Here is a 26,325-nt window from a genome sequence, read left to right as displayed (position 1 = left end):
TTGGCTGGCCTGGGCTCTGAGCCTAGCCAGATTCCTCGTGTGAAGTCCCACAACACAAACATTGTTGGGACAAAGTATTTAAGGAGCTAAGAACATCATCCAGGGCTGGACTGGAGCTGCATCCGGGAGCCACCTTAAAAATTGCTCGCCCCTGTCGCGCTGCCTGAATGGCAATCGTGAGTGGCATGAGGTCTGTGTTCTGAAGTCAAGTGGAAAGTGGAGAATATCCCATTGGTCACCAGACTTCAGAGCTGCCGGGGCAGCAGTCTGTGCCTTTCCCCTCCAGCTGAGGAACAGGAGGGTGGGATCCTCTCTGGGGCATATTTATCCCCCCCAAAATCAACTTTTTTCCTTCCCCACCAAATCACCTGCCACAACTCTGTGCTTTAGAAGATGCTTCTCACTTTAATCCTCCTGCAGGGTTTTTCCCACACCCTGGCTGCAAATCATGGTAAGTTGCATTGCTTATAAAGACATGGATTTCGGGCTCAACTCAGCCTTCCCACAGTTCTGGGTGCTACTGGCTGGCTCTGGGTGCTACTGCAGATGGTGTGTGTGTTGGGGGGGGAGGGTTGGCTGGATTTTTTTTTGGAACCCCCAAAGTGTGCAGCACTCTGTTCCTTTCTTGTGTCTACAATGGAGCTACTGTTCCAACTCCCATGGGCCACTCAGCCGTTTCTTTTGTCTGCTTTAGAAACCAATTCCCTACACAAATGGCACACCAAATGCTTTGTGATGCTTTCCAGCTGGTCTCAGCCTTGAGAAAACTCCGCTTACGAGTACCCCGCAGAATTTCTGCACAGAGCCTGGATTACTAGTTATTCCCTCCAGGCCTGATCCTGCATCGTCAACATCAGGGGGTGGCAAGATCGAGCCCTCAGGTGCCTGCTCCAAAGACATTACACTGGGATCAGGGGTGCTGGAGCAATTTTTATAGTGGGGGTTCTGAGAGCCATTGAACCCAACTGTAAACTCTGGATATAATGGAAATCCCTGCAAGCCAGGGGGTGTGACAACACCCCTAATTCCAGCACCTGTGCTGGGATCTGACTGAGTTGTGTGCTAAATTGAAGTGAGTATACTTCAGAGCAGAGGTTAAAGCCTAGAAGGTGTTGAGAGAAAGTGTTCAACAAGCAGGCTAATCGTTGGCATGCCAAAACTCTCTTTAAAGGCAGAATGTGAGGCCTCCCCCTTAATCCTAATGCATTTCACAGGGGCATTTCTTCTGAGGTTATTTACTGTGGATTTCTTCGCTTACTGTCGACTGCTCTGAATCGCCTTCAATATTTGTGCCTGACTCCCACTGATTTACATCAATCTCCACTGATTGTGCTTTAAAAATATAATCCAGACTCGGTGAGCTGTAAAATGCCACCAAAAATGTAAATATCGGCAACGTGTTTATTTATACACCCCAGGGCCTTTTAGGGAATTGCAGCCCCTTATTCCAGAAGACATAACCCCATCACGATAAGAGCTGAGCATCCTGGACTCAGCACTTTCCAGGATTGGGGCCAGGGGTCGATACCAGGTCCTAAATGTCATGGGGGATGCTGCGTGGGCTTGGGTGACTGAAGTTCTGCATGATCAATAGGATATTCATTGTAATTAATATGCATCCCAGGCTGTGACCCTTTTTGGTATCAGTGAGATTGAGTGTGTACTGTATGTGTAATTCACCTGGATTTATGGGCTTTTGGGGGCTGCTCTTTGACGCTTGAAATGGTGGAGTTGTGTGAATCCAAAATCGCTGTGATATGGTCATTTCCTGGGCTCCGCAATTCACCTTTCAATCTGCAATGTGGATTATTCATTTATTTAGCAAAGCGGGACGTAAAGAACAGTCACATCGGACACTGTGCAGCTGTCCTGACTCAGGGAAAGCTCAGTGGGCTGCATAAAGTTTTTAAGATATTATTTTAAAAAATAAGGCCGTTGGGGGTATCAATGCTGAAATCTCTTTGTATCTCAATGGATTTGGATCTTGAGGATTTTTTGCTGCTGGGTGGAGCTAACCCTGTGGTTATATCATGGAGAGTAGACGTGATATGTCGGGTAGATGAATTCTATTCTTTGATTAACAGTGATCAGTAGCTAAAACGGTGCCAGGACAGATGCAGCAAGTGGGTAGAATAGTAGACTTTATGAAAACAGGTAATAAGGACAGCTGGACAGAAAATGTTTGGGATTTTTCCATGGAAAATTTTGACTTCTCGTTGAAAAATTTCACCTGAAAATTGGCCCAAAAGGGGAGGGGGGTGGGGAGAAAAAAAAACCCAATGGGTTTTGGCCAAATATTTTCAGTTTTACAAAGAAAAATAAAATAATGTCAATGGCAAGCAGACACAATCTGCAATCATTTTCATTTTCTCAAACTCCAATTTTCAGCCAGACCTTTAAATAAACCTGATTTTAGCATGAAAAGTAACTCGCCAAGTCCCAGAGGACGGGACTGTTCCCAGAGACTGTGTCCTGTGACTCTCTGTTTTTCATTTGCACAGTTCCCACTGGAATCTTTTCATCAAGAGCTTGATCCAAAACTTGTGGCAAGCCAATGGAAAGATTTCCATTGATTTCCATGGGCTTTGGATCAGGCCCCAAATCAGTCTTGTTAGCCCAAGCCTGGGATCAGACTGGGAATCCCTTTCCCTCATGGCCTGACTTTTCAGTCTCAAACAAGTGTTGGGAGTGTTGGGTTTGTGCAATGAAACGCTCCTGAGAGGTCTGTAGCAAAACAGTAATAAGGCAAATAAATGTCACATATCCAGCCACATAGGGCCCGATCCTGCTCTCACTAACATTACAGGCAAAACCCCTAACAGAGCAGAGATGGTTGGACTAGATGACCTTCAGGGGTCCCTTCCAACCCTGATATTCTATGATTCTATGATTCTATGTATCATTTGTTTCATTTGACTGCTTTAAAACTTAGGCCAGATTCTGCTCTAAATTACCCCCGTTTAAATCTGGAGTTGCTCCACCATCTTCAATAGCATTACTCTGGATTTACACCCATGTAAACAGGAGCAGAATTTAACCCATCATGAACAAAAGGAGACGCAACAAGCAAAAGTAATAGCCTTGCGAAGCATTCCCACCTCTAGTCCCAGAGCCAGGCTCTGCAAACAAGCTGTTCTAATATCTGAGCACTTCTTGAGACACACATGAACGTCAACACTGTACCGTCACGTCTGGACCTGAACGGGCTGCAACACGCTAAGTTCTGCAAACAAATGTCATCTCATCCTCTCATGCTAGTACCAGGCCAGCCGGCGGCCCTCTGATTTGAACCAAATGCTCCCTTACCCTCAAGCGAGCCCACTGAAATCAGCCAGGCTGCTTGGGGAGTAAGGCAGTAGGCAATGTTTGGCAAGGTGGGAGAAGGAGAGGTGATTGTACTGCTTTACGCCGCATTGGTGAGACCGATGCTGGAACGCTACGTCCAGTTCTGGGGTCTGCATTTTAGAAAGGATGTTGAGACACTGGAGCAGGGGCAGAGAAGAGCCAAACAAACAAAAATTCGAGGGCTGGAAAGAAATGGCTGACAGCGAGAGACTTCAGCAGCTCAATCTGTTAAGTGTACCAGAAAGAAAAGCAAGAGGTGACTTGATTATGGTGTATAAGTACTTTCACGGGGAGAAAACCTTAATGTAGCAGAGAAACGCAGCCCAAGAACCTATGGCTGGAAGCTGAAGTCAGACCAATTCCAATTCAAAGCAGGGAAGACTTATTTTTTACCAGAGAGGGGGATTAACCAGTAGGACAAACCGCCCGGGGAAGTGGTGGATTCTCCAGGTCTTGAGGTATTCACAACTGGGGGCCTCTCTGAAAGACGCTTGAGTAAAACACAAGCTATTGGGCTCAATACAGGGGAATTGGGAGGAGTTCTCGGGCCTGGCTTACACAGGAGGTCAGACCAGGTGATCTAACGTGCCCTTCTGCCTTCATAGTCTCTGACTCTGATCCTTATAATTTACGTGGGTACTGCTGGGTGAGGCCTCTGTCTGGGAGGTGAAGATTCACCCCAATGAGAAGACACGCGTGTGGTTTGACTGGGCGGCAAAGGGGCCCAGCCATCCCTAGTTAGCATTAAGAGAGGATTAGGAATTGTATCGGCCCCATAAAGTCCACTCTTCTGTTTCCAACAGCGGCCAGTACAAGCAGCTTCCTGGAAAGGTACAGAGCCCCCAAAGGGGTCAGTTACACACTACCAGGCACTGGGGGAAGTTTCTTCCGAGTCCTGGGCAGAGAGCATAGGCTACAGATGCTGAGCCTGGTTCTCCACTGCCCTGCCCCTCGTGCTGGCCTTTGCACCAGTGCAAAGTGCTCCTGAATTAGAATTAGCAGCTGGGTGCTGCTGGCACAGACAGCCCCAAGGTGCAGGGCAGGCAGAGAATGGGTCCCTTTGAATCTTTGGCCCTGGGACGGAAAAGCACAAAGGAGCCCATGCTTCTCTCTTTTCCCAAATGTCTCTTTAAAATGTGTTTGCCAAGCTGGGGGGTTAATTTTAGCTCGGGTCAGGGAGGCCTCGGTGGAGCTCAAGTCTCTGCCACGGGGACCAGCTGCCGTTTTAACAGAGAGCCACTAATCTCGCCCAGCCCCTGGCTCAGCCTCGTCTTCAGTTTCTCCTTTTCTGCCCATGTCCTTTTAATTTGGGCGCAAGAGTTTTAGGGGTAGTGGTAGAAAGGGCAACAAAAATGATTAGGGGTCTGGAACACATGAGTTATGAGGAGAGGCTGAGGGAACTGGGATTGTTTAGTCTGCAGAAAAGAAGAATGAGGGGGGATTTGATAGCTGCTTTCAACTACCTGAGAGGTAGTTCCAGAGAGGATGGTTCTAGACTATTCTCAGTGGTGGAAGAGGACAGGACAAGGAGTAATGGTCTCAAGTTGCAGTGGGGGAGGTTCAGGTTGGATATTAGGAAAAACTTTTTCACTAGGAGGGTGGTAAAACACTGGAATGCGTTGCCTAGGGAGGTGGTGGAATCTCCTTCCTTAGAAGTTTTTAAGGTCAGGCTTGACAAAGCCCTGGCTGGGATGATTTAGTCGGGGATCGGTCCTGCTTTGAGCAGGGGGTTGGACTAGATGACCTCCTGAGGTCCCTTCCAACCCTGATATTCTATGATTCTATGAAAGCAGCTCAGAGATAGGACTGAAGGCAAGTGCAAGCCCCAGGTGAGTGCATCTTACGAGAGTCCGCTCTGTGACCATGCCCCAGAGGACAGGACTCAATTATAGCCCTGGCTAGGAAAGGTTGGGGTTTTTTGCTCATGCTTTTAGCTCCAGAGGTGCCCCATTCAATCCACAGCGCGTTGGCCAAAAAGAGCAGCCGTCACAGCAGCAGGGCTGAACATGCTAGCCAGGATCGGACTGTTTGCTCCTCCTGCACCGGGAGCAGGGTGACCTCTTCCCTGCCTGCTGTTAGAGAAGCAGTTAAGCAAGGCTGGGAACTTCAAAGAGAAAAGGAGAACAAAACCTGGGCAACAATAGGGTCTGGTCCATCGCCCCATTGAAAGCCACTCTCTTTTGACTTCAGTGGACGTTGGCGTAACACGTTTGCTCCCAAAGCTCTTTGGGGGAATCATTTCCCCACATGGAAAGACAGCCATTTCTGGGGTGGAACTTGGCAGCTCTTTAACAGCCGCACGAAATCTCTTTCAGAAGAGGGAGTGAAGGAGGATACCGCCTCTGATTGAGACTGCAAGAGTGGCAGGATGTAAGGGCAAGGGGTTGGATTTGTCCTGGACCCTGGGGGAAATACTCGGAGGTCTTTAAGGCTTACAGGTGGGAGGGGATATTGAGGCAAACTAAGTGTTAGTTATGCTGACTAAGTGCTTTTGTTTGCTTGCTTTGCAGGTTCCCACTGGACATATAAAGGTAAGGTTGGAAGAGGATTTTATTCTGGGCTTTCTCCCATTCAGTTCCTCTTCTCCCAGGTCCCGGTTCCCTTCTGCTAGCTCAGCAGGGCAGGATGCAATGCCTTCCTGCCAACACCGTGCCCACGCTGGCTAGCAGGTGGCAATGGACAGTGATCGAAGTTGCCCCTCCTCCTATTGGGGGTTGAGTGCACTATTTGTGCAGCAGCTGGCATGGAGCTGTGGGTCTCCCCACAGACGCTGCCTGCTCGTGAGATGCCCAGACCAAGGAGGCCTGGCCATTTACGGGGCGCTGCAGAGCGGCTCTTAGCCTGTCCCTGGTCCTTTGCAGCCAAGGAGCTTCGAGTGCTTTGCAAAGCCTCAGTGATTAAACCCAGCACCCCATGCAGGGGGGACACATTACTCCCCTTTCACAGGGGGACAGGGAATGACTTTGTGGTAGACCCAGGAGTAGAACCCAGAGCTCCCTGCTCCCATCCTCCTTCTCTAATCACTATACACCACTCTCTTCCAGAGCTCAGACTAGAACTCAGGAGTCCTGGCTCACTGTCTTGTGCTCTAACCAATAGACCCCACTCCCCTTCCACAGCTGAGAAAAGAACTCAGGAGTCCTGGCTCCTAGACTGTGCTCTAACCAAGAGGCCTCATCATTTCCCAGACCCAGGAACAGAACTCAGCAGACTGATTCCTACTGGCCTCTGTGGGTGTTACTCGTATCCTGCGGAGGGAGAACTGACCTCCTGGGTTCTGTGCCCAGTTCTGAGAGGACAACATAGTCTAGTGGTTAGAGCAGGTGGCTGGGAGTTAGGATTCCTTGGTTTTCTTCTCACCTATGGGCAGGAGAGGGTTGGGGCAGGGAGGCCTGGGGCGTCACGACTCCGGGGTTCTGTTCCCAGCTCTGGGAGGACAATGTTGTCTAGTGGTTAGAGACGGTGCACAGTGACTCAGAACTCCTGGGCTCTATCCCAGGCTTTAGAAGGGCGCATGGCCTGGTAGTTACAGCAGGGGAGTGATTCATTTCCTCCACAGCAGAGCAGGTCTCCAGGCGGCCTGACTGCCAGTCCCCTGCTCTAACCACTAGACCACATTGTCCAAACCCCAGTCCTTACCCAGTGCTTTAGCCCTTGCCCCCTGGCTTTGCGGGAGTGTTGGGCCTCCTGGATTCTCCCCCAGCTAGTTCCCATGCTAGAATGGCCCCATTGTGTTCCCGGGGCCCTTATGTAACAATGCTAGACCCACCATCCAGATTGCCAGCTAACCGCCTGCAAGCCTAGCAAATCCAATTAGCACAGAGCCAGCACCAACTAAAAGCGCAGCCCAGCGCCAGGCAAGCATGGCTGATCCCATTGCACAGGGTCAGACGTAATCCTCACCTAAGCTCGGCCCCTGAAAGCACGGCATTGTGCCGGGACCTGGAAAGGGCAGCAGCAGGAACTCGTTTGAACCCGCGCTCGGGGGCCTGCCTGTTACCGGGGTGGCGGGTGGGCAGGGAGTGGACTTCGGCTGAGCAGGCAAGCCCATTTGCCCCAGCAGACCCAAGCCACATATGAGACGCCTGTGTGTTTTTTACGTGGCAGGCATGGATGTCGGGCGCCCTAGGCCCAGAGGCTTCTGGGAGCAACTAGCAGCAGCCAGACAGGGCACCAGGAAGGCCTGTATTTTGTGGGTATATCTGATTTGGAGGTTCTTTGTTTTCTGGGTAACTTCAGGTCCAGGGTCAGTAGAAGAACAATTGCGCAGTGGCAGGAAAAGCAAACAGCTTTATCTGTGCTTCCCCGGTTGGAAAATGTTTCCAGCAAACCAATTACCATAGCATAGATTGCATTCAGATGCAAATAACTGCGGGGCTCTGGCCTCCCTTCCCAAGCTGGGTCCCTCATACAAAAGCCTCCTCATTCGGACAGCGCTGGAGAAAACCTGATTTGCCTTGTAGTGGTCTTGGCGAGGCAGAGTCGCCTTTAAAAGCGGCATAATTAGGCTGGTTCCAGTCCTGCCAGATAGGGACACTCACAGGAAAAGTGAAACAGGCAGAGCCTAGAAAGTGACGTGCGTTATTATAACCACCTATTCACAGTTATTTTGATTTTCGGCATTTTCCTGAACAGAAAGAGAACCTCTAACCAGGGCTCTCGCGTCCAGCTCCTCAAAGGTCTTTAGGCACCTAATTCCCCTTGTAGATAGCTGAGTCCAGGTGACTTTGCCACACAGACCAGAATCTGTAAGTGCTCAGCATCCTTAAGGAGCCCAGATTTTCCTAAGCCACCAGGGTGCTTATCAGCTGTTGAGGTCTTTGAAAACCCAGCTGTGCATGTCACGGGGGAAGCTGAAAGCTCCTGGAGATCCGTCTCCAATGGAGGGTGCTGAGCGGTTCTGAAATTCTGATCCTGAGCTCCTAGGAAAATCTGGCCCATCCAGAAAAATGCAGCCATACACAGCAGATTATTGTGACTGATGCAGCCACTAGAAATGGTCTTGGTGCCAAAGCAAAGAGCTTCACGTCTAAATCCAAACTGCCTATAGAAACCCTGGCTAGAGCTTTTCTCCACCGAGGGTTTTATCTGTTTCCTGTCTGAGTGCCTGCCAAGCATTTATAGATTGATCCTCATTGCCCCCCACTTCGGAAAGCATCATTCTCCCCAGTTTATGCTCTGTAGCAGCCAGGACTGAATCCACGTTGCCTGCGTCCCAGCGTCTAGCCGCAGCCTCTCTCCTGATTTAGGAACGGTCCTTGCACGAGCGAAGTGAGGCATAGCTGTAAAAAGCTTGGCGCTACGCAGGGGAGACTGCGCGATCCAGTGGTTACGGCAGGAAAATGGGAGCCAGGACTCCTGGCTTCAATTCCCAGTTTGGGGGTGGGGGCGGAGGGATCTGGTGATTAGAGTAGGGGACTGGGAGTCAGGACTGCTGGGGTGTACAACTTACTGCTGCTGCGTGACCCAAGGGGCAAGTCACGTCCCCTCGTTCTTCCCCCAGGGAACAGGGATTGTCCCTTCCAGCTGCAGCTCCTGGAGGGCTTTGAGATCCCCAGCAGGGAAGTGCTGCTGAAACACTGAGTGTTGTCACGGCCACAGCTGTGTATGGCACGTCGTACCGAGGGTGGGGGGGCGTAAAATTGCTCTGCTGGGGCCAGAACTGGCCCATGAACAAATCCAGCTGGTAGAGACACCTGCCCGCCCCCTCCCCAAGGGGCTTGACCCCCCTGCACTCTCTGTTTTCAGGCCCCCACGGCCAGGTGCACTGGTCAGATGACCACCTGGACTGCGGGGGGCAGGCGCAGTCCCCCATTGATATCCAGACCAAGTCCGTGAGGCACAACCCGGCCCTGCCACCTATTGAGCCCCAGGGATACCGGAGCCCTGGGGACGGGACCTTTACCCTCCTCAACAACGGGCACACAGGTGAGGCTGCAGTCGGGGTGGGGCGGGCGTTACCCCAGGAACGGAGGGGCATCCCTAGGTGGGCTGGGACCCTCCTATTTCTCCCTAGGAGCCTCGAGAGCACTGTCCGTGCCTTCTCTGTGCCCTTCCGCACAATCTCACCCCTCAGAGCAACAGTCTCCTCCTCTGTACCCCCGGGCCTGCCCCGCACCCTCCCCTCGCTGGCCTTTTCCACCCCCCTCCCCACTGCTGGCACGAGAGCCCCCTCCTCTGCCGCTCCCCTGCTGCAGGAGCCTCTCCGTATCCCCCTCTCGGCAGCTACTCATCCAGTTAAACCTCACTAGGAAATGCAGGCAACACCTGGTTCTGGAGAACAGCTTGAAAACCTGACCCGAGTGCTCCCAGGGACCAGAAGGCAGGAAAAGACCCTGCCCCTGATTCTTCGGGTCACATCCCCTGCTGTTGTGGGGCCGGCTTCGGGATTCTGAGGCAAGGACTTGCCCTGTTTGAATGCTGGGGGTTGGTGATGCGGGATGCCGGGGGGGCTTCTCCTTACCAAGGATATCATAGAATATCAGGGTTGGAAGGGACCTCAGGAGGTCATCTAGTCCAACCCCCTGCTCAAAGCAGGACCAATCCCCAATTTTTGGCCCAGATCCCTAAATGGCCCCCTTGAGGATTGAACTCACAGCCCTGGGTTTAGCAGGCCAATGCTCAAACCACTGAGCTATCCCTCCCCCCCTCCTGCACCTTCTCGCTCCTTGCCCAGATCCCAAAGGTCTGCACCGGTGATAGGGACGCCTTTCCCTGCACCACACCCTCTAGCGTTCCCAGTGGGAGGGAGACGGCCCAACACGGCCTCCTCTCTGCTCCCCACCCGGCTGGAGCCTCCCAGTGGGCATAGGCAGCAAGGCCCCTGGGATGCATGGGGGTTGGGAGACTCCGTGCCGTGCACTAACACCCCCTCGGCGTCTGTCCCCGCAGTGGAGGTGTCCCTGCCCCCGTCCATGTTCCTCCGGGGGCTTCCGCAGACCTATGCGGCCGTCCAGCTGCACTTCCACTGGGGCAGCCGGGGGCAGGCCGGCGGGTCGGAGCATCAGGTGAATGGGGAGATTTTCCCTGCCGAGGTGAGTGTGCTCCTGCCCCAGGGTTGGGGGGGCAGAGGGCAGTTATCTCACTGCCCTGGGAACCGCCAGCACCTTATCCTCTCCCGTCTTAGACAGACCAGCCGGGCAATTGGGGCCAAAGCTACCCTGGGTGCAGCTCCACTGAAATCTATGGGGTTTCCAGGGTGCATCCTCCCCCCTCTCCCCAGGCCACGAGACCTCCCCTAAAGCCAAAGGGTTTTAATTGGGGAGGGAGGAGGAACCAGTTACTCCCTCCATGCTGGCACCATCTGGTGGATAATCCCCGCCCCACCGGGCCTCCAGCTGGAGCTCCAGCATGTGAGACTGTACTTGGAAATGCCGCACTGGGGCTGGGGGATTAGAGGGGCCGGTAGGGGTGGGGGGATTAGGAGGAGAAGAAAGGTCCTGTTCTGCCCCCTGGGAGCCACCAGCGCTCAGCACTAAACTGCGTAACGCTTGTGGGAGAGAGTCTGACGCAACATGAGTCTGAACCCAGCCTCCAGCCTCCGATACAATTAGCCCTGGTGGGGCTGGTACAGTGCATTTGCCCCCTTTCCCCCTACGCTCCTCTCCCTGGGAGGGTTTGCATCTCAGGTGCAGTCCATGTTTGTGTGGGGACCAGGCCAGCAGGAGTCTCAGCAGTCAATGCAGCCGCCTGGGCGGGGGGGGGGGGGGGTGTCAATCCTGGGCTGGGGCCCCAAGGTCACCGATTCAGATCCAGCCCCATCACCGAGAACAGTGCTGCTAGGGCCCCAATCCTGCAGCTGATCCTCACTCAAATGGGTTCAGAGACCCAGGAAGAGAAAGGGTGAGCAAGGCCTTTCGGGCTCAGGGGCTGGTTGATCGATGATGGATCCTGCTGCGGAAGGTGTGGATGCTTGGCCCCTCTCGGGATCAGGCCCGTTGGGGCTGGCAGGTTTGCAGAGAGCTGTGTGGGCCGGAGAAAAGTGGGATTGGGAGTGAAAGGGCGGCTGTGGGAAAAGGGAAGGGGGAGGCTGCCCAGCAGGCTAGGCCTGAAAAGGTGGGTTGTGAAACCAAGTAGCTATTCCCTGCTGGCCCTGACTTGCCAAAGGGCAGCCTTCCCGTGGGCAGAACATTGAGGAGCCCTGGTTGTATTCCCAGATCTGCCACTGACACCCCCCCCGCCCCGTCCCCCAGGACGACCTTAGGCAAGTCACTTCCCTTCCCTGCGCCTCTGTCCCCTGCCCTCCCCACATGAGCGGATGGTGTGTGGGTACATTCACTAATGGCTGCGAGAGAGAAGGGGGGTCCAGAGAGACTGCGCCTTTAAGAGATTGCCCACGCTCTCCCCACAGCTACACATTGTGCATTACAACTCGGAGAGCTACGCCAACGTCAGCGAGGCCAAGCAGCGGGTGGATGGCCTGGCCGTGCTGGGCATCCTCATCGAGGTGAGCTCCCTGCCGCTGGGGTTAACCCAGGCTCCCTGCCCTTGACCCGCCGAGGCGGGGCAGCCCTGATGAATCCTACAATGCAGCCAGCCTCGGGGGCGGGGGAGCCTCTGAGCAGACCCCTCTGCTTGCCAGGGATTGCAGTTCCCTCCTGGGTCAAGAAAAAGTGCTAAGTGGAACAAAGGAATCACCAGGCTGATTCAGACCCAAGGTCCAGCTAGCCCAGTATCCTGGCTCCCACGGCGGCCAGCACCTGCTGCTTCAGAGGAAGGTGCAAGAAATCCCCTAGTGGCCACTTATGGGATAACCCACCCCCATAAAGATCTCATCCTCTCTCTAATCGTTAGCCACTGGCTCAAGCCCTGAAGCCTGAGGTTCTCTCTCCCTTCTGAACTTGCATTAGCTATTCTAACTCTGGGTATTCTTGTTCTCCAGATAAACGTCCAATTCCTTTCTGAATCCTGCCCTCAATGCCTTCATGTGGCAATGAGTTCCACAGGCTAATCGCCTGTTGTGTGAGAGTATTTCATTGGCTCAGTTTTGGGACTGATGGTGATACCTGACAAAGGTTCAGCCTCGGCCTCATGCTGGCTCTCTGCATGTGGGTGAATTTCACCCCAGGAGAAAGCCCAGCTACCCACTTCCCAGCACGCCCCAAGGAAGCGCAGGGACTGGGAGCTCAGATATCATCAAGAGGGCCGTACAAGTACCTGGATGGATGGCCAGACAGCTAGGAGATGCGCTGATCCCCTCTACGGCATCCATAAGTCTATTGGAACCCCAGGATTTCCAAGGCCAAAGCCCCCTGATTCAGGGGGAAAGACCTTACCTTGAGAACTGCCAGCCCATCCCTAGCATATCCTTGGTCCATGTCTTCTCATAGACTCATAGACTTTAAGGTCAGAAGGGACCATTATGATCTTCTAGTCTGACCTCCTGCACAACGCAGGCCACAGAATCTCACCCACCCACTCCTGTAACAAACCCCTGACCTATGTCTGAGCTACTGAGTCCTCAACTCATGGTTTAAAGACTTCAAGGTGCAGAGAATCCTCCAGCAAGTGACCCCTGCCCCACGCTGCAGAGGAAGGCGAAAAACCCCCAGGGCCTCTGCCAATCTGCCCTGGAGGAAAATTCCTTCCCGACCCCAAATATGGTGATCAGCTAAACCCTGTGCATGTAGGCAAGACTCAGCAGCCAGATACCCAGGAAAGAATTCTCTGTAGTAACTCAGATCCCACCCTATCTAGTGTCCCATCACAGGCCATTGGGCATATTTACCGCTAATAGTCAAAGATCAATTAATTGCCAAAATTAGGCTATCCCATCATACCATCTCCTCCATAAACTTATCAAGCTTAGTCTTGAAGCCAGATATGTCTTTTGCCTCCACTGCTTCCCTTGGGATGCTGTTCCAGAACTTCACTTCTCTTCATGGTTAGAAACCTTCATCTAATTTCAAGTCTAAACTTCCTGATGGCCAGTTTATCTCCATTTGTTCTTGTGTCCACATTGGTACTGAGCTTAAATAATTCCTCTCCCTCTCTGGTATTTATCCCTCTGATATATTTATAGAGAGCAATCACATCTCCCCTCAACCTTCTTTTGGTTAGGCTAAACAAGCGAAACTCCTTGAGTCTCCTTTCATAAGACAGGTTTTCCATTCCCCGGGTCATCCTAGTAGCCCTTCTCTGTACCTGTTCCAATTTGAATTCATCCTTCTTAAACATGGGAGACCAGAACTGCACACAATATTCCAGATGAGGTCTCACCTGTGACTTGTATAATGCTACTAACACCTCCTTATCTCTACTGGAAATACCTCGCCTGATGCATCCCAAGACCACATGAGCTTTTTTCACAGCCTGCTGCTTCCTTTCTCACTTTATCCCTACATGTTCTGACCTCAGTAAGGTAGCTTTCCTTGCTGATCCCTCTCATCTTTCACTCCTTGTAGGCTTTCTGCTTTTTCTTAATCACCTCTCTGAGATGCTTGCTCATCCAGCTTGGTCTACACCTCCTGCCTATGAGTCTTCCCCCCTTTCTTGGGATGCAGGCTTCTGATAGTTTCTGCAACCTTGACTTGAAGTAATTCCAGGCCTCCTCCGCCTTTAGATCCACAAGTTCTTCAGTCCAATCCACTTCCCTAACTAATTTCCTTAATTTTTTAAAGTTAGCCCTTTTGAAGTCAAAAACCCTAGTCACAGATCTATTTTTGTTTATCCTTCCATTTAGTTTGAACTGAATTAGCTCATGATTGCTCGAACCAAGGTTGTCCCCTTCAACCATTTCTTCTATGAGGTCCTCACTACTCACCAAAACCAAATCTAAAATGTCATCCCCTCTTGTCAGTTCAGCAACTCCTTGGTGAAGGAATCCATCAGCTATCACATCCAGGAAAATCTGAGCCCTATTATTATTACTAGCACATGTCCTCCAGTCTATATCTCGGAAGTTAACGTCGCCGATGATCACACAGTTCCCATTAGTATTTACTTCATTAAAAACATTAAAGAGGTCTCTATCCATATCCACATCGGATCCCAGCGGCCTATAGCACACCCCAAGCACTATCCCAGGGGAGGCTCTAGTAGCTTTCTTCCCCAATATGATTTTTGCCCAAACAGACTCTGTCTTATCCATTCCATCACTTCTTATTTCTTTACTGTCTACCTGATCATTGATATACAATGCTACTCCACCACCTTTGCCTTTATTTCTGTCTTTCCAAAACAGCACATACCCTTCAATACCCGTACTCCAGTCACGACTACTATTCCACCATGTTTCTGTTATCCCAGCCAGGGACCCTTCCTGCTCCATCTCTGACGGGCCAGCTGTTGCCTGAATGAGGGTAAAGCTTGGGCAGGGGACAGCTGAGCTTTCTCAGGAGACTATGGACCATCACCAACTTCCCCAGCCCCTGCTCCAAGTGCAAGGTGCACTCCTCCAACTTGACGTAATGTAGGCACCCAGCAGCCAGCGTTGGTCATTTAAAAAAGCAGCCTTACCGAAACAAACCATTCCACCGCACATACACTTCTTCCCCTGGACCGAGCGTGCGAGAGAAAGAACCCCATGGGACAGATGTGAGTCTTGCAGCTCAGTGCAGGACTGGAAGGTGTCGTGACGAGGGGGTTCTAAGACCCTAAATAGAACAGAACGGGGCAGGCCCTCACTCAACCAGCCATATAACTGGGCCATCCAGCCTTGGCGTCTAGTGTGAGCTTCCCTCCAAGGGTTCAGCATTAACCTGAAGCCTCTTGTTCTCCATATTCTCCTTTAGGTCGGCAACGTGGCCAACCCTGCTTATGACAACATCCTCGATCGGCTGAAGAACATCCAGCATGCAGGTGAGGCCATCTGTTCCCATGCGGGGTGTGGGGCCTGACTGTGGTAAGTGGAGAGGAATTGTCTGGAGCAGGGGGGTGATGTCAGGGTAGATGTCAGGACACATTTCCTAGCAGTGAGAGTCATTAGATCCTGGCACAGACTCCTAGATTTTATGACCAGAAGAGCCCATTAGGCAATCCAAGCTGATTTCCTGTATCACACAGGCCAGAGAATCTCCCCCGTTATCCCTGATATTGGGCTAAACACACTTCTGGTCTGCTCCAAAGGGGCATTTAGGCTTGAGCTGCAGACATCAAGAGATGGAGAATTCCCGCTTCCCTGGGCAATTTGTTCCAACGGTTAACCACCTGCACTAATAAAGACTTGTGCCTTATTTCGGCTTTGAATTTGTCCGGTGTCGGTTTCCAGCCAAGGAAGCCTTTTTCTGTTAGATTAAAGAGACCTCTGATGCCCGGTATTTTCTCCCCACGAAGATACCTGTAAGTCATAATAATTCACCTCTCCAGCTTGTTTTTGACAAGTGGATAGCCTCCCCTGGGACAGGGCATGAGATCTGTGGCTAGGTTCAGATGAGAGCTGGGTGCCCAACTCCTCTAGGTGCCTTTGATAACGCCAGCCCAAGTCTTTCAGCTAGACCGGACAGAGCCCCAGAGCCTAGACTGTGTTGAAGGGTAACTAACTTCCAGCATGCCCCCTCGCAGGTGGGCAGGACATAGCAGAGTCGTTTCCTCTGGTGTCCCCGGCTGACAGCACCCCAGCCCTGCAGTGTCCACCATCTCCTGACTTGGTCCTCTGGCCAGGTCATACATGGTCCCAGCCTTTCCAGGGTGAACTGAGTCCCATACAGATAGTCCAGCTGCTGTGTGTTGGGTCTTCAGACTTAACAGTCCTTTGCCTACACAGTCCTTTGTGTCCCCTTCCTGCCAGGGTCTCCATGCCTCCTCCCTTGGAAACCCACACCCTCCCTCTCCACCCGGTTCCAGCCCAGGGACCCTGTAATAAACAGCTATGGTGCGCCTGCTCAGACTCTTGGCTTCTTCCCTGGCCTACATCCTAGCCCAGCCTGCCTCTTGGCCTTTCCGCCAGCCCCTCTCTGGGCACGCCCCTCCGCAGACCCCAAAAGGAAAATGCAGCAGTCACGGGAAACAAAGCGCACTGGCAGTCCCATGCCAGGCCTACCTGCCCATGGTGCAAGTAGCTCCAGGTCTTCTTTCAAGGGGCTAAAGCAAGAGGCGCTGCTCCAGTCCGCCATTCCTGGGCTGGGCTTTTCCTCTTCCACCCCCTCCCTCCAGGCTTGACACCTCGCCCAGGTGTAACAGGTGAGGCTGGCTGAGCTCACAGCCACTCATTAACCCTTTCCCAGCCAGCATGGAGGTCTGTATATCCCCGTCGCCATCGGGAACAATCCAGCAAGCCTACGCAGAATGTTCTCCGCACTGAAACATGGCTGCTGCTTTAACCAGCCGCCCGGCTCTAAGGGTAATACCCTGAGCCTAGGAGTGGGTCTAGACCCAGCGCTGGGCTACTGCTGCCGAGAAGGAGCTGCGGCTGAAAGCAGCACCTGCAATTGGGTGGGATTTAACGCCCCTCCTTATTTGCTCTTCACACTGGGTGGGCTTCTGATCACGGGAGGCAGGGTGAGCAGCGGGATCAGCATCAAAAACCACACGATGTTCTAGGCACCCACTCAGGCAGCAGACCTAACCCTTTGGGACGTCGGTGTCCAGGAGAAGAGACCCCACCCTCCCTGTGCCTCATGTGGCCATTGGCACCTGTGCCAAGTGCAGGCAGGGGGTGGGAAGGGCAGAGAATGAAACTTCAAATTTTGGCCTCCCCCAACCGGCTGAAACGTGCGTGAGAGCAACTGCAAACAGGTGCCAATCACCCAGGGCCCATTTGTGTCCAGACCCAAGGGGCTCCCTGCCTCACCTCGGCTCCTCTGCAAAAGGTCGGACTGGCTTGGCAGAAGCAAATTTGTGTCCCTAACACTGTCCCCTCCGGCCCCCCTGCAGGGCAGAAAATCTCCATCCCGCCCTTCGACATTCATGAGCTGCTTCCCGGGCAGCTGGGCCACTATTTCCGCTATAACGGCTCTTTGACCACGCCGCCCTGTTCCCAGAATGTGCTCTGGACCGTCTTCCGCCAGCGGGCGCGGATTTCTGCCTCCCAGGTACTCGCTGTTGTTTGGGCAGGATGCCCAGGAGGCTAAGCATTCAGATTGCCCCAGTGCCATGAGTCACATACAACTGGGGGGGGGGGGCAGGGGGCAGGAGGGACACTCCAGGGTCTAGGGCTAAAGGGGTTGGGATTTTCTCTTCATTGAGCTGTGGAGAGTGTGAAAGGTGATCCCAGGGCTCTTCATCTCCTCACCATGCTGTGTATAGGGGGCAATCCAGAACTTGGGGGGACATCTCACCATGCTATGTGGGGGAATACCCCAGGCCTTGGGGTCATCTCCTTCCCATGCGTGTGGGGAGCCAACCCAGGACTTGGGGGTCTCTTCCTCATGCTGTGTATGTGTGGGGGCAGGCATCTCCTCACCGCTCCATTCTCTTCCAGCTGGAGAGGCTGCAGGGGGGTCTATACTCCACCGAAGTTGCAAACTCCTTGCCTGTGCCTCTGGTGGACAATTACCGAGCCCCTCAGCTGCTGAACCAGAGGGTGGTGTTCTCCTCCTTCCCCGTGGGTGAGTGCATCGGGCCCTGACTGCACGGGTGGGGTGGCTGCAGGGCCTGGTGAGGGGAGAACGAGGCCCCCCTTAGATTCCAGCTGGTCTGGGGGATCTGACTCCTGTTTCTCTCCACAGGATGTCACCCTCTCATTAACGCTTCCGCTGCCACCCACCCCCACAGACCCCAGCCCAATTGCAGCAATCAGTTTATGGAGCGATGCCCCAAGCTATATCCAGGTAGAATCCAGCCCCAAACACCCGGGGCTCTAACCCCACAACCCAATAGCTGTGGTAGCATCAGGGCTTCTATCTTCCTGGCTGGAGTCGTTCAACTAGACTATGCCACACTGGAGAACACACTAATGAACTGGCCGTGTGGCACTGCTGCCCTCTGCTGGAGGGAATTAGAACTGCTCACCTGTGTGTCATGAGCCCTGTACTGCACACAGTGAATGGGAACTATCCCATATAGTGGGGCTAGGCTTTTGGATCATGAGGGTCTGAGTTCTAGCCCCATTGTCACCATGCTCCGGCAGCAAAACAACAACTGGAAGGTGCCAGGAGGCCACCTGTTTGGCACAACCTATCACAGGGCCTGAGCCTGGCCTGGGCCCACATGGGGCGTTAGAGATCATCAACATTTACCTGTCTCTTCTCTTGCAGGTCCCTCAGCCTACTCTGCAGGTATGGCCCTCTCTGTTATGCCTAGTGTGGCTGGGAGGGGCCCATGGGGTCATGTTCATGGCAGACGCACAGAGACTTTGAATAACATGCAAGAACCCCAAAACAGGGAGAGAGAAAACAGGCTGCTCCTTAGGCACAATGCCCCCCCTCGCCTCGCCCCGCCCTGCCCACACTTTAAGCTGGCTCTGTCCAGACTGACTCTGATTGCTACTGCCAGCAGGAGCAGGAATGTCCCCCGCCCCATACACACCCCCACGCTCCTCTTTCTTAAAGGGATAGCATGCAATTCCAACACAGTCCTCAGCAGAGCACATCTGGCACTCATCTGCAATGGGGAACAGTGACTCTCAGGTTGGCAAAAGCCTGGGGACCTAGGAAAGAGCAGCGAGGAGCCACTGGAGTATGCTGTCACCAGGAATGACTGGGCCCACCCTCCCGGGTCACCCCATCCCACAATCGCACTCTCACCTTAGAGCTCCCCCTCCTTGAGCTCAGCCCTTACCCTCCATTTTCCTTCCTTGGGCAGGTGAAATTGTTGCCATCGTCTTTGGGACCCTCTTCGGCTGCCTCAGCATCTTTCTCACCATCCACTTTGTGGTGAAGAGAATACGGTGAGTGGAGGGGGGGTGGACGCCAGGGGCCTGAGCCCAGTTATAGCCCTGTACCTGACTGTGCTGTCTCAGCCCCCCTGCCCCACATGGTGGGGTGGGGGTCAGGCTGTGGGGAGAGGAGGGGGCTGGAGCTGCCAAAGGGCAGAGACCCTTAAACACCTGTAGCTTCCAGATCCCAGCCAGGCTCCAGCAGCCTCTGTCAGCAGAGCAGGGCAGTGCCGGGCAAAGACCCCAGGCCAGAGCCCCAGCTGGTGTAAATGGGTGTCCCTCCATCGAAGCCAACAGGGACAGATCCCCAGCTGGTGCAAATCAGCTGTAGCTCCCCTGGAGCCAATGAAATGATGCTGATTTACACCAGTGGGATGTATGGCACCCCATGTTCCCAGGCTGTGCAGACATCCCACAACTCAGATCCCCTGAATTGGGGTCGTTCCCCTGCCCAGCTCCCCAGTTATTAACCAGAGCTGATCGCAGCGAGGGCGTGGCCTAGGTGACCAGCTGCAAGACCAGCAGGCACACAGTCCCTGGGAAATTGGGGTCACTATGGGGGAAGTAGGTGCACAGCCCCTGTAAGATTTGGGGTTGCTGTAGGGGTGGAACGGGCACACAGCCCCTGTAGGATTTGGGGGTTACCTTACCGTTTCTGCTGGTGTCTCCATCCTGAGCCAGAATGAAGAGGATCCGGGAGCAAAAGGACGTCGTGTTCAAATCCTCTTCCAGACGTGCAGTGTCAGGCAACAGCCACCGCCCCTGAATCCCGTGCCTTGCCCCTACTCCCCTGCCTCAGCCCCCGTGGGGCAGTGACTCGGACACCTCAGGGGCCGGCGAGCCTGGAGACATGCCAGGCAGTCTAGCTGTAGGAGTAACGCCCATGCAGCCCCAGTAGGTTCCCCTTAGGGGGTTACCTCCCCCCAGCGTGGGGAGGGCACACAGAGCCACCTCCCCCAAGGCCCTGGGGCCAATCCCCCCTGAGGCTGGGAGTGACTCACAGCTGTTCCCATCGGCTAGCTGCTGGGTGGCATCTGTGAGACAAGTCAGTGGGTCTCAGCCCAGTCCCCAGTCAAACACATGCCCCCGTCACAGAAACCCACCAGCAGGGCCGGTACTAACCGGACCCCTTGCCAGTAGCCCAGGGGTCTTGCATACTAACCCTCCCCATAGTGTACCTCTGCGTCAAGGCCAAGGCCCATGAGCAGGGCAGTGGGGGCCAGGGGAGGGGAAATTTGCTGTGCTGCTTGCCTGGGCTGTTCCTGCTCTGAGGTTAAACTGGGTGTCAACTGTACACCTCTTGCCTGCAGTGAAACCCCCAGCGTAGTTTGGCAAATCAGCAGAAGAGTGTGAGGGCATGGTGCATGACACACTGCCACTCTCCCTGAGGCTGCCGTGTTGCCATGCAGAGCGGGTGTGGTGCATGGCACAAGGACACTGTCTTCCCTGACACTGCAGCTCACGGATCTAAGCTCCCCAGGCCGAGGGGACCCTCCCCTCTGGTCACGGTCTTCCACGAAGGCCTGGTTGCCTTTCCGCAGTGTTGAGGCAGGCTAGACAGCTCCACGCTGCAAGAGCGAATCCAGCAGCCCTGGCCCTGAGCCACTCCCATCCACGTCCCTGCCTTCGGGCTGTCAATGCACAGGGGAGAGGTAGCATCTCTGGGGCTTTGCAGGCTGCTAGGGAACGCAGCAGTTCGGGGAAGGCAGGGTTGTTCTCCAGATGCTGGTCTGGACACAATGGTTCTAACTGGAAATAAAATGCCTTCTCAGGCCTACCACTGAAGAGCCCCAATTCGCTTTGCTCTGCTGGGATTCAGGGCCAGCTCCTCAGTGAGACGAGCATAGCTCCGCTGCGCCCAGTTCTCCACCGCTGCACACCGCAGTGTGAAGTCAGGCCCCGATCCTCAAATTGAGGGTCCTAAATTCTACTGAGTTCAAAGGCCGTTAGGAGCCTAACTCCCTTTAAGGACCTCGGCCAGGAAAACAAGGTCACACAGGGCCAGTGGGAGAACCAGGAATTAAACCCAGGTCTCCTAGGCTATCTCCCTAACCACTGGACCATCCTTCCTGGAGGCAGCTGTCCCTAAACAGCCATTTGGAAGGTGCCCGCATTCCTAGGAGTTGGATGCAAGCATCTCTGAGCATCAGGGCTTGTCTACCCATGAAAGTTAATCTGGAACGAGGGCGGGTGTGAATTGAAAGCAGATTAACTATTCCCGGTTAACTCCGTGTGGGGATGCCTTTAAACCAGAATAAGAGTGCCTTATTCTGAATTGGCTTAATCCAAAATGGATTCTGTTCTGGAATTACTCCCCCCATAGACAAGCCCTGGCAGAGACCTGAACTGGAATATTTTGCCAGATTTTATTTTATCCTTTTACAAAGAAATTTGGCAGCAATGTTTGCAGCCCCTGTTGTTCTTCATGCAGGCCCAGAATTAACCTGTTTCCCCTCCGGCAGGGAAGAGATTCATCAAAGGCAAATGGATCCTGAACAAAATGCTCCGGTATGAAAACCCTTGTTAAAAAATAAAAGCAAGTGACCGTGTTCCTTGAAATTCCAGCACCATCTTCTCCGAGAAAAGGATCTGGAACAGTGTGCGCAGTTCTGGTCTCCCACGTTTAAGAAAGATGAATTCAAACTGGAATGGGTGGTGAGAAGGGCGAATAGGATGATCCGAGGAATGGAAAACCTACCTTAGGAGAGGAGTAGCTGCAGCTGGTTAGAACAGAATTCAGGGAAATAGAGCCAGGACTCCTGGGTTCTAGCTATCAGATTGCTGGTTAGACGAGAGTGTCAGGACTCCTGGGTTCTATTCATGGCTCCTCCATGGTCTTGCTTTGTGAACCTAGCCAAGTCGCTCCAGCTGTTGCTATCAGAGCTTCCCCCTCTCTAAGAAAAGGGTTAAAACTAACCCACATCCCAGTTTTCATCCCTTAAAGCTGCAAGGTGCTTAGAGATCCTCAGGGAGGGAGGAGGAATTACTCCCTTTTCAGCATACGGAGAAGTCTCTCCTCTCCCTGCCCCAGCCTCCCAGCCGCTCCACAGCCAGGCCTGCCTATTTACCTACTGCCCTGGGTAAATAGGCAGGGACCTTTGATCAGGGGGTCCCTGCAGCCCCCCCTCCCCACTCTCCAGCCCCCTCTGAGCCATTCTTTGCTGTGCAGCTGGGATTAGCATCCAGAGCCGGGTTGGGGCGGTTGGAGCCTCAAGCCAGCCTGAACCAGGGGCTGATCTAATCCCCTGAAGAGAAAAGCTCCCGGGGAACCAGGATTTGGTATCCAAACATGAGGCTGAGGGGAGGGGGTGGAGGGATAAAGCAGTGAACCCTGCACGAGCCCCTCTGGCAGCTCCAGAAACACCCCCCCACATCCCAGGGTGGGCACCACAGAACTCCTGGGCTGCTTCATAACCAAGGCCCCCAGCCCCTGGCCTCTCCAAAGTGCTGTGCCAACCATAGCCTGGGGTACCAGCTGCTAGCACCGGGGCTGGTACCAAGCGCACGTGGGGCAGAGCAAACAGGGTCCCTGGGAGAAACTTACCAGCCCGTGCTAGGCAGGGGGGCGGCCTAGAGGATCTAATGGCCCCTTAAGCTGTAAGGCACGCGATGCCAAATAGGAAAGGGATGATTCCCTCTCGGGGTACAGCCAGGCTGCTCCAGCTGCATGGGGGCTCCAGCTGGCCCCACTCTTCCCTTTGGCAATCAAGAGAGGATTTTTTTAGATGCCCCAACAGGTCAAGACGCTCACACAGAGGAGACTTGGGGGACCTAGTCACAGCACCGCCTACCCCATCAGCTTCTGGCTAGCTGCTGCCTCAGTTTCCCTCCCCACCCAGGAGCTTTCATGAATTGAGGAACAGCTCTTAGGGCCTGGGCTCATTAATGAGCACACTCCCCCCAAGCCTTCTTAGCTGGCCCAAACCTAGGGCTCTGTCCTGCCTCCTACTGCTCTCCACACTCCAGCCTTCCCAGCTGTCTTCCACCCCACCTTGCCTGGGAGCTAGGGAGAGGTGTTCTGTGTCCAGCAGCTCACGTGCTTCTCCACCTGCTCTCGAGCAATTCCCAGGGCTTCCTACCTGCAATTTCCCTTCTTTCCCCCTTGACGCCTCCCTATGGCCTGAGCTAACCCCATGACCCACCTGGCAGGGTGCTCATTTTGTGCACATAGGGAGGAGGGGGGCTGCAGGAGGGTGGATCCCTTAAAGGGCCAGTCCCCCAGTGGCAGAACCCCCTCCCCCCCATCCCACACACTCGTCCTGGGGAACATCGCTCAGCAGCCTTTCGTCCCAGCCTGGCATCACTAGATCAAACTGCAACAGCTCGGCGCCTGCCACTGACCAGAGCAACAGAGCGGGGCTTGCTTGGCCCAGCGGGGGCAGAGGGGGAGTTGGAAGATTGCTGCGTGGTCGCACGCCTACAAGGGAATTACAAAAAAAAGGCACGTTGCAATCAACAAAGCAACGGAAACACCAGCCAGGTGGCAACCCTAGGTAGTGGGTGAGGGGCTCTCACCAGGCCCCCACAGGCCCAATTTGCCAACCTCCTCCACTTCCTGGCGCATCCATTTCAGAGGCCAGCGCACCTCCTGGTGGCCGGCAAGATTGAAATCAAAAGCCCATCCCTGCACCAGCCTGGAGCTTAACACTGGCCTGGGTTTTGGGTTGTGCGTTGTCCTGGCATAGACATAGTTCAACTTCGCCATGCCAGCCTCTCTGCTGCTGCTCTGTGGATAACTGGGGATGGCAGAGGTGGCACCAGCGCCCCAGCTGATTTTGAACCAAATAGGTTGCCAGGATTGAGAGAGATGGTGGGAGAAACAGGAGCCTGCACTCTTCTCAAGGTAGGAGCAACCCAGAAACCAGGACTCCTGGGTTCTCTTCCCTCCTCTGTCACTGGCTCACCGTGGGGCTTTAAGGCAAGCCTCTTTGCTTCTCTGTTCCTCAGTTTCCCCATCTCATAGAATCATAGAATATCAGGGTTGGAAGGGACCTCAGGAGGTCATCTAGTCCAACCCCCTGCTCAAAGCAAGACCGATCCCCGACTAAATCATCCCAGCCAGGGCCTTGTCAAGCCTGACCTTAAAAATATCTAAGGAAGGAGATTCTACCACCTCCCTAGGTAACGCATTCCAGTGTTTCACCACCCTCCTAGTGAAAAAGTTTTTCCTAATAGCCAACCTAAATCTCCGCCACTGCAACTTGAGACCATTACTCCTCGTTCTGTCATCTGCTACCACTGAGAACAGTCTAGAGCCATCCTCTTTGGAACCCCCTTTCAGGTAGTTGAAAGCAGCTATCAAATCCCCCCTCATTCTTCTCTTCCGCAGACTAAACATCCCCAGTTCCCTCAGCCTCTCCTCATAAGTCATGTGTTCTAGACCCCTAATCATTTTTGTTGCCCTCCACTGGACTCTTTCCAATTTTTCCACATCCTTCTTGTAGTGTGGGGCCCAAAACTGGACACAGTACTCTAGATGAGGCCTCACTAATGTCGAATAGAGGGGAACGATCACGTCCCTTGATCTGCTCGCTATGCCCCTACTTATACATCCCAAAATGCCATTGGCCTTCTTGGCAACAAGGGCACACTGTTGACTCATATCCAACTTCTCGTCCACTGTAACCCCTAGGTCCTTCTCTGCAGAACTGCTGCCGAGCCATTCGGTACCTAGTCTGTAGCGGTGCATTGGATTCTTCCGTCCTAAGTGCAGGACTCTGCACTTGTCCTTGTTGAACCTCATCAGATTTCTTTTGGCCCAATCCTCCAATTTGTATAGGTCCCTCTGTATCCTATCCCTACCCTCCAGCATATCTACCGCTCTTCCCAGTTTAGTGTCATCTGCAAACTTGCTGAGGGTGCAATCCACACAATCCTCCAGATCATTTATGAAGATATTGAAAAAAACCGGCCCCAGGACCGACCCCTGGGGCACTCCACTTGATACTGGCTGCCTACTAGACAGGGAGCCATTGATCACTACCCGTTGAGCCCGACAATCTAGCCAGCTTTCTATCCACCTTATAGTCCATTCATCCAGCCCATACTTCTTTAACTTGCTGGCAAAAATACTGTGGGAGACCATGTCAAAAGCTTTGCTAAAGTCAAGGAACAACACGTCCACTGCTTTCCCTTCATCCACCAGAGCCAGTTATCTTGTCATAGAAGGCAATTAGATTAGTCAGGCATGACTTGCCCTTGGTGAATCCATGCTGACTGTTCCTGATCACTTTCCTCTCCTCTAAGTGCTTCAGAATTGATTCCTTGAGGACCTGCTCCATGATTTTTCCAGGGACCGAGGTGAGGCTGACTAGCCTGTAATTCCCAGGATCCTCCTCCTTCCCTTTTTTAAAGATGGGCATTACATTAGCCTTTTTCCAGTCATCTGGGACCTCCCCCGATCGCCATGAGTTTTCAAAGATAATGGCCAATGGCTCTACAATCACATCCGCCAACTCCTTTAGCACTCTCGGATGCAATGCATCCGGCCCCATGGACTTGTGCTCGTCCAGCTTTTCTAAATAGTCCTGAACCACTTCTTTCTCCACAGAGGGCTGGTCACCTCCTCCCCATGCTGTGCTGCCCAGTGCAGTAGTCTGGGAGCTGACCTTGTTCGTGAAGACAGAGGCAAAAAAAGCATTGAGTACATTAGCTTTTTCCACATCCTCTGTCACTAGGTTGCCTCCCTCATTCAGTAAGGGGCCCACACTTTCCTTGACTTTCTTCTTGTTGCTAACATACCTGAAGAAACCCTTCTTGTTACTCTTAACATCTCTTGCTAGCTGCAACTCCAGGTGTGATTTGGCCTTCCTGATTTCACTCCTGCAAGCATGAGCAATATTTTTATACTCATCCCTGGTCATTTATCCAATCTTCCACTTCTTGTAAGCTTCTTTTTTGTATTTAAGAGCAGCAAGGATTTCACTGTTAAGCCAAGCTGGTCGTCTGCCATATTTACTATTCTTTCTACACATCAGGATGGTTTGTCTCTGTAACCTCAATAAGGATTCTTTAAAATACAGCCAGCTCTCCTGGACTCCTTTCCCCCTCATGTTATTCTCCCAGGGGATCTTGCCCATCAGTTCCCTGAGGGAGTCAAAGTCTGCTTTTCTGAAGTCCAGGGTCTGTATTCTGCTGCTCTCCTTTCTTCCTGTTAAAGAGAAGGATCGCTCTTCCCACACAGGCTGGGGAGATAGAGATTCACATGAAAGGTGCCCTAGAAATCC

General features: G+C 53.2%; 1 protein-coding gene across 1 annotated transcript; it reads left to right on the top strand.

The window, feature by feature from the left end:
• The first annotated feature begins 393 nt into the window (after window positions 1–393).
• On the top strand, window positions 394–19,865 carry CA14 (carbonic anhydrase 14). The gene is made up of 11 exons (XM_077841552.1): window positions 394–451; window positions 5,856–5,876; window positions 9,094–9,273; window positions 10,237–10,379; window positions 11,696–11,791; window positions 15,078–15,144; window positions 17,158–17,315; window positions 17,705–17,831; window positions 18,480–18,500; window positions 19,027–19,111; window positions 19,781–19,865. The coding sequence occupies exons 1-11, from the start codon at window positions 394–396 to the stop codon at window positions 19,863–19,865; spliced, it is 1,041 nt and encodes a 346-aa protein (XP_077697678.1).
• Window positions 19,866–26,325: the final 6,460 nt, after the last annotated feature.

Source organism: Eretmochelys imbricata, chromosome 24, assembly GCF_965152235.1.
Source record: "Eretmochelys imbricata isolate rEreImb1 chromosome 24, rEreImb1.hap1, whole genome shotgun sequence".
Classification (NCBI taxonomy): Eukaryota; Metazoa; Chordata; order Testudines; family Cheloniidae; genus Eretmochelys; species Eretmochelys imbricata.
The sequence above is the reverse complement of the archived record's forward strand: the minus strand, read 5'-3'. Positions and strand labels throughout refer to the sequence as shown.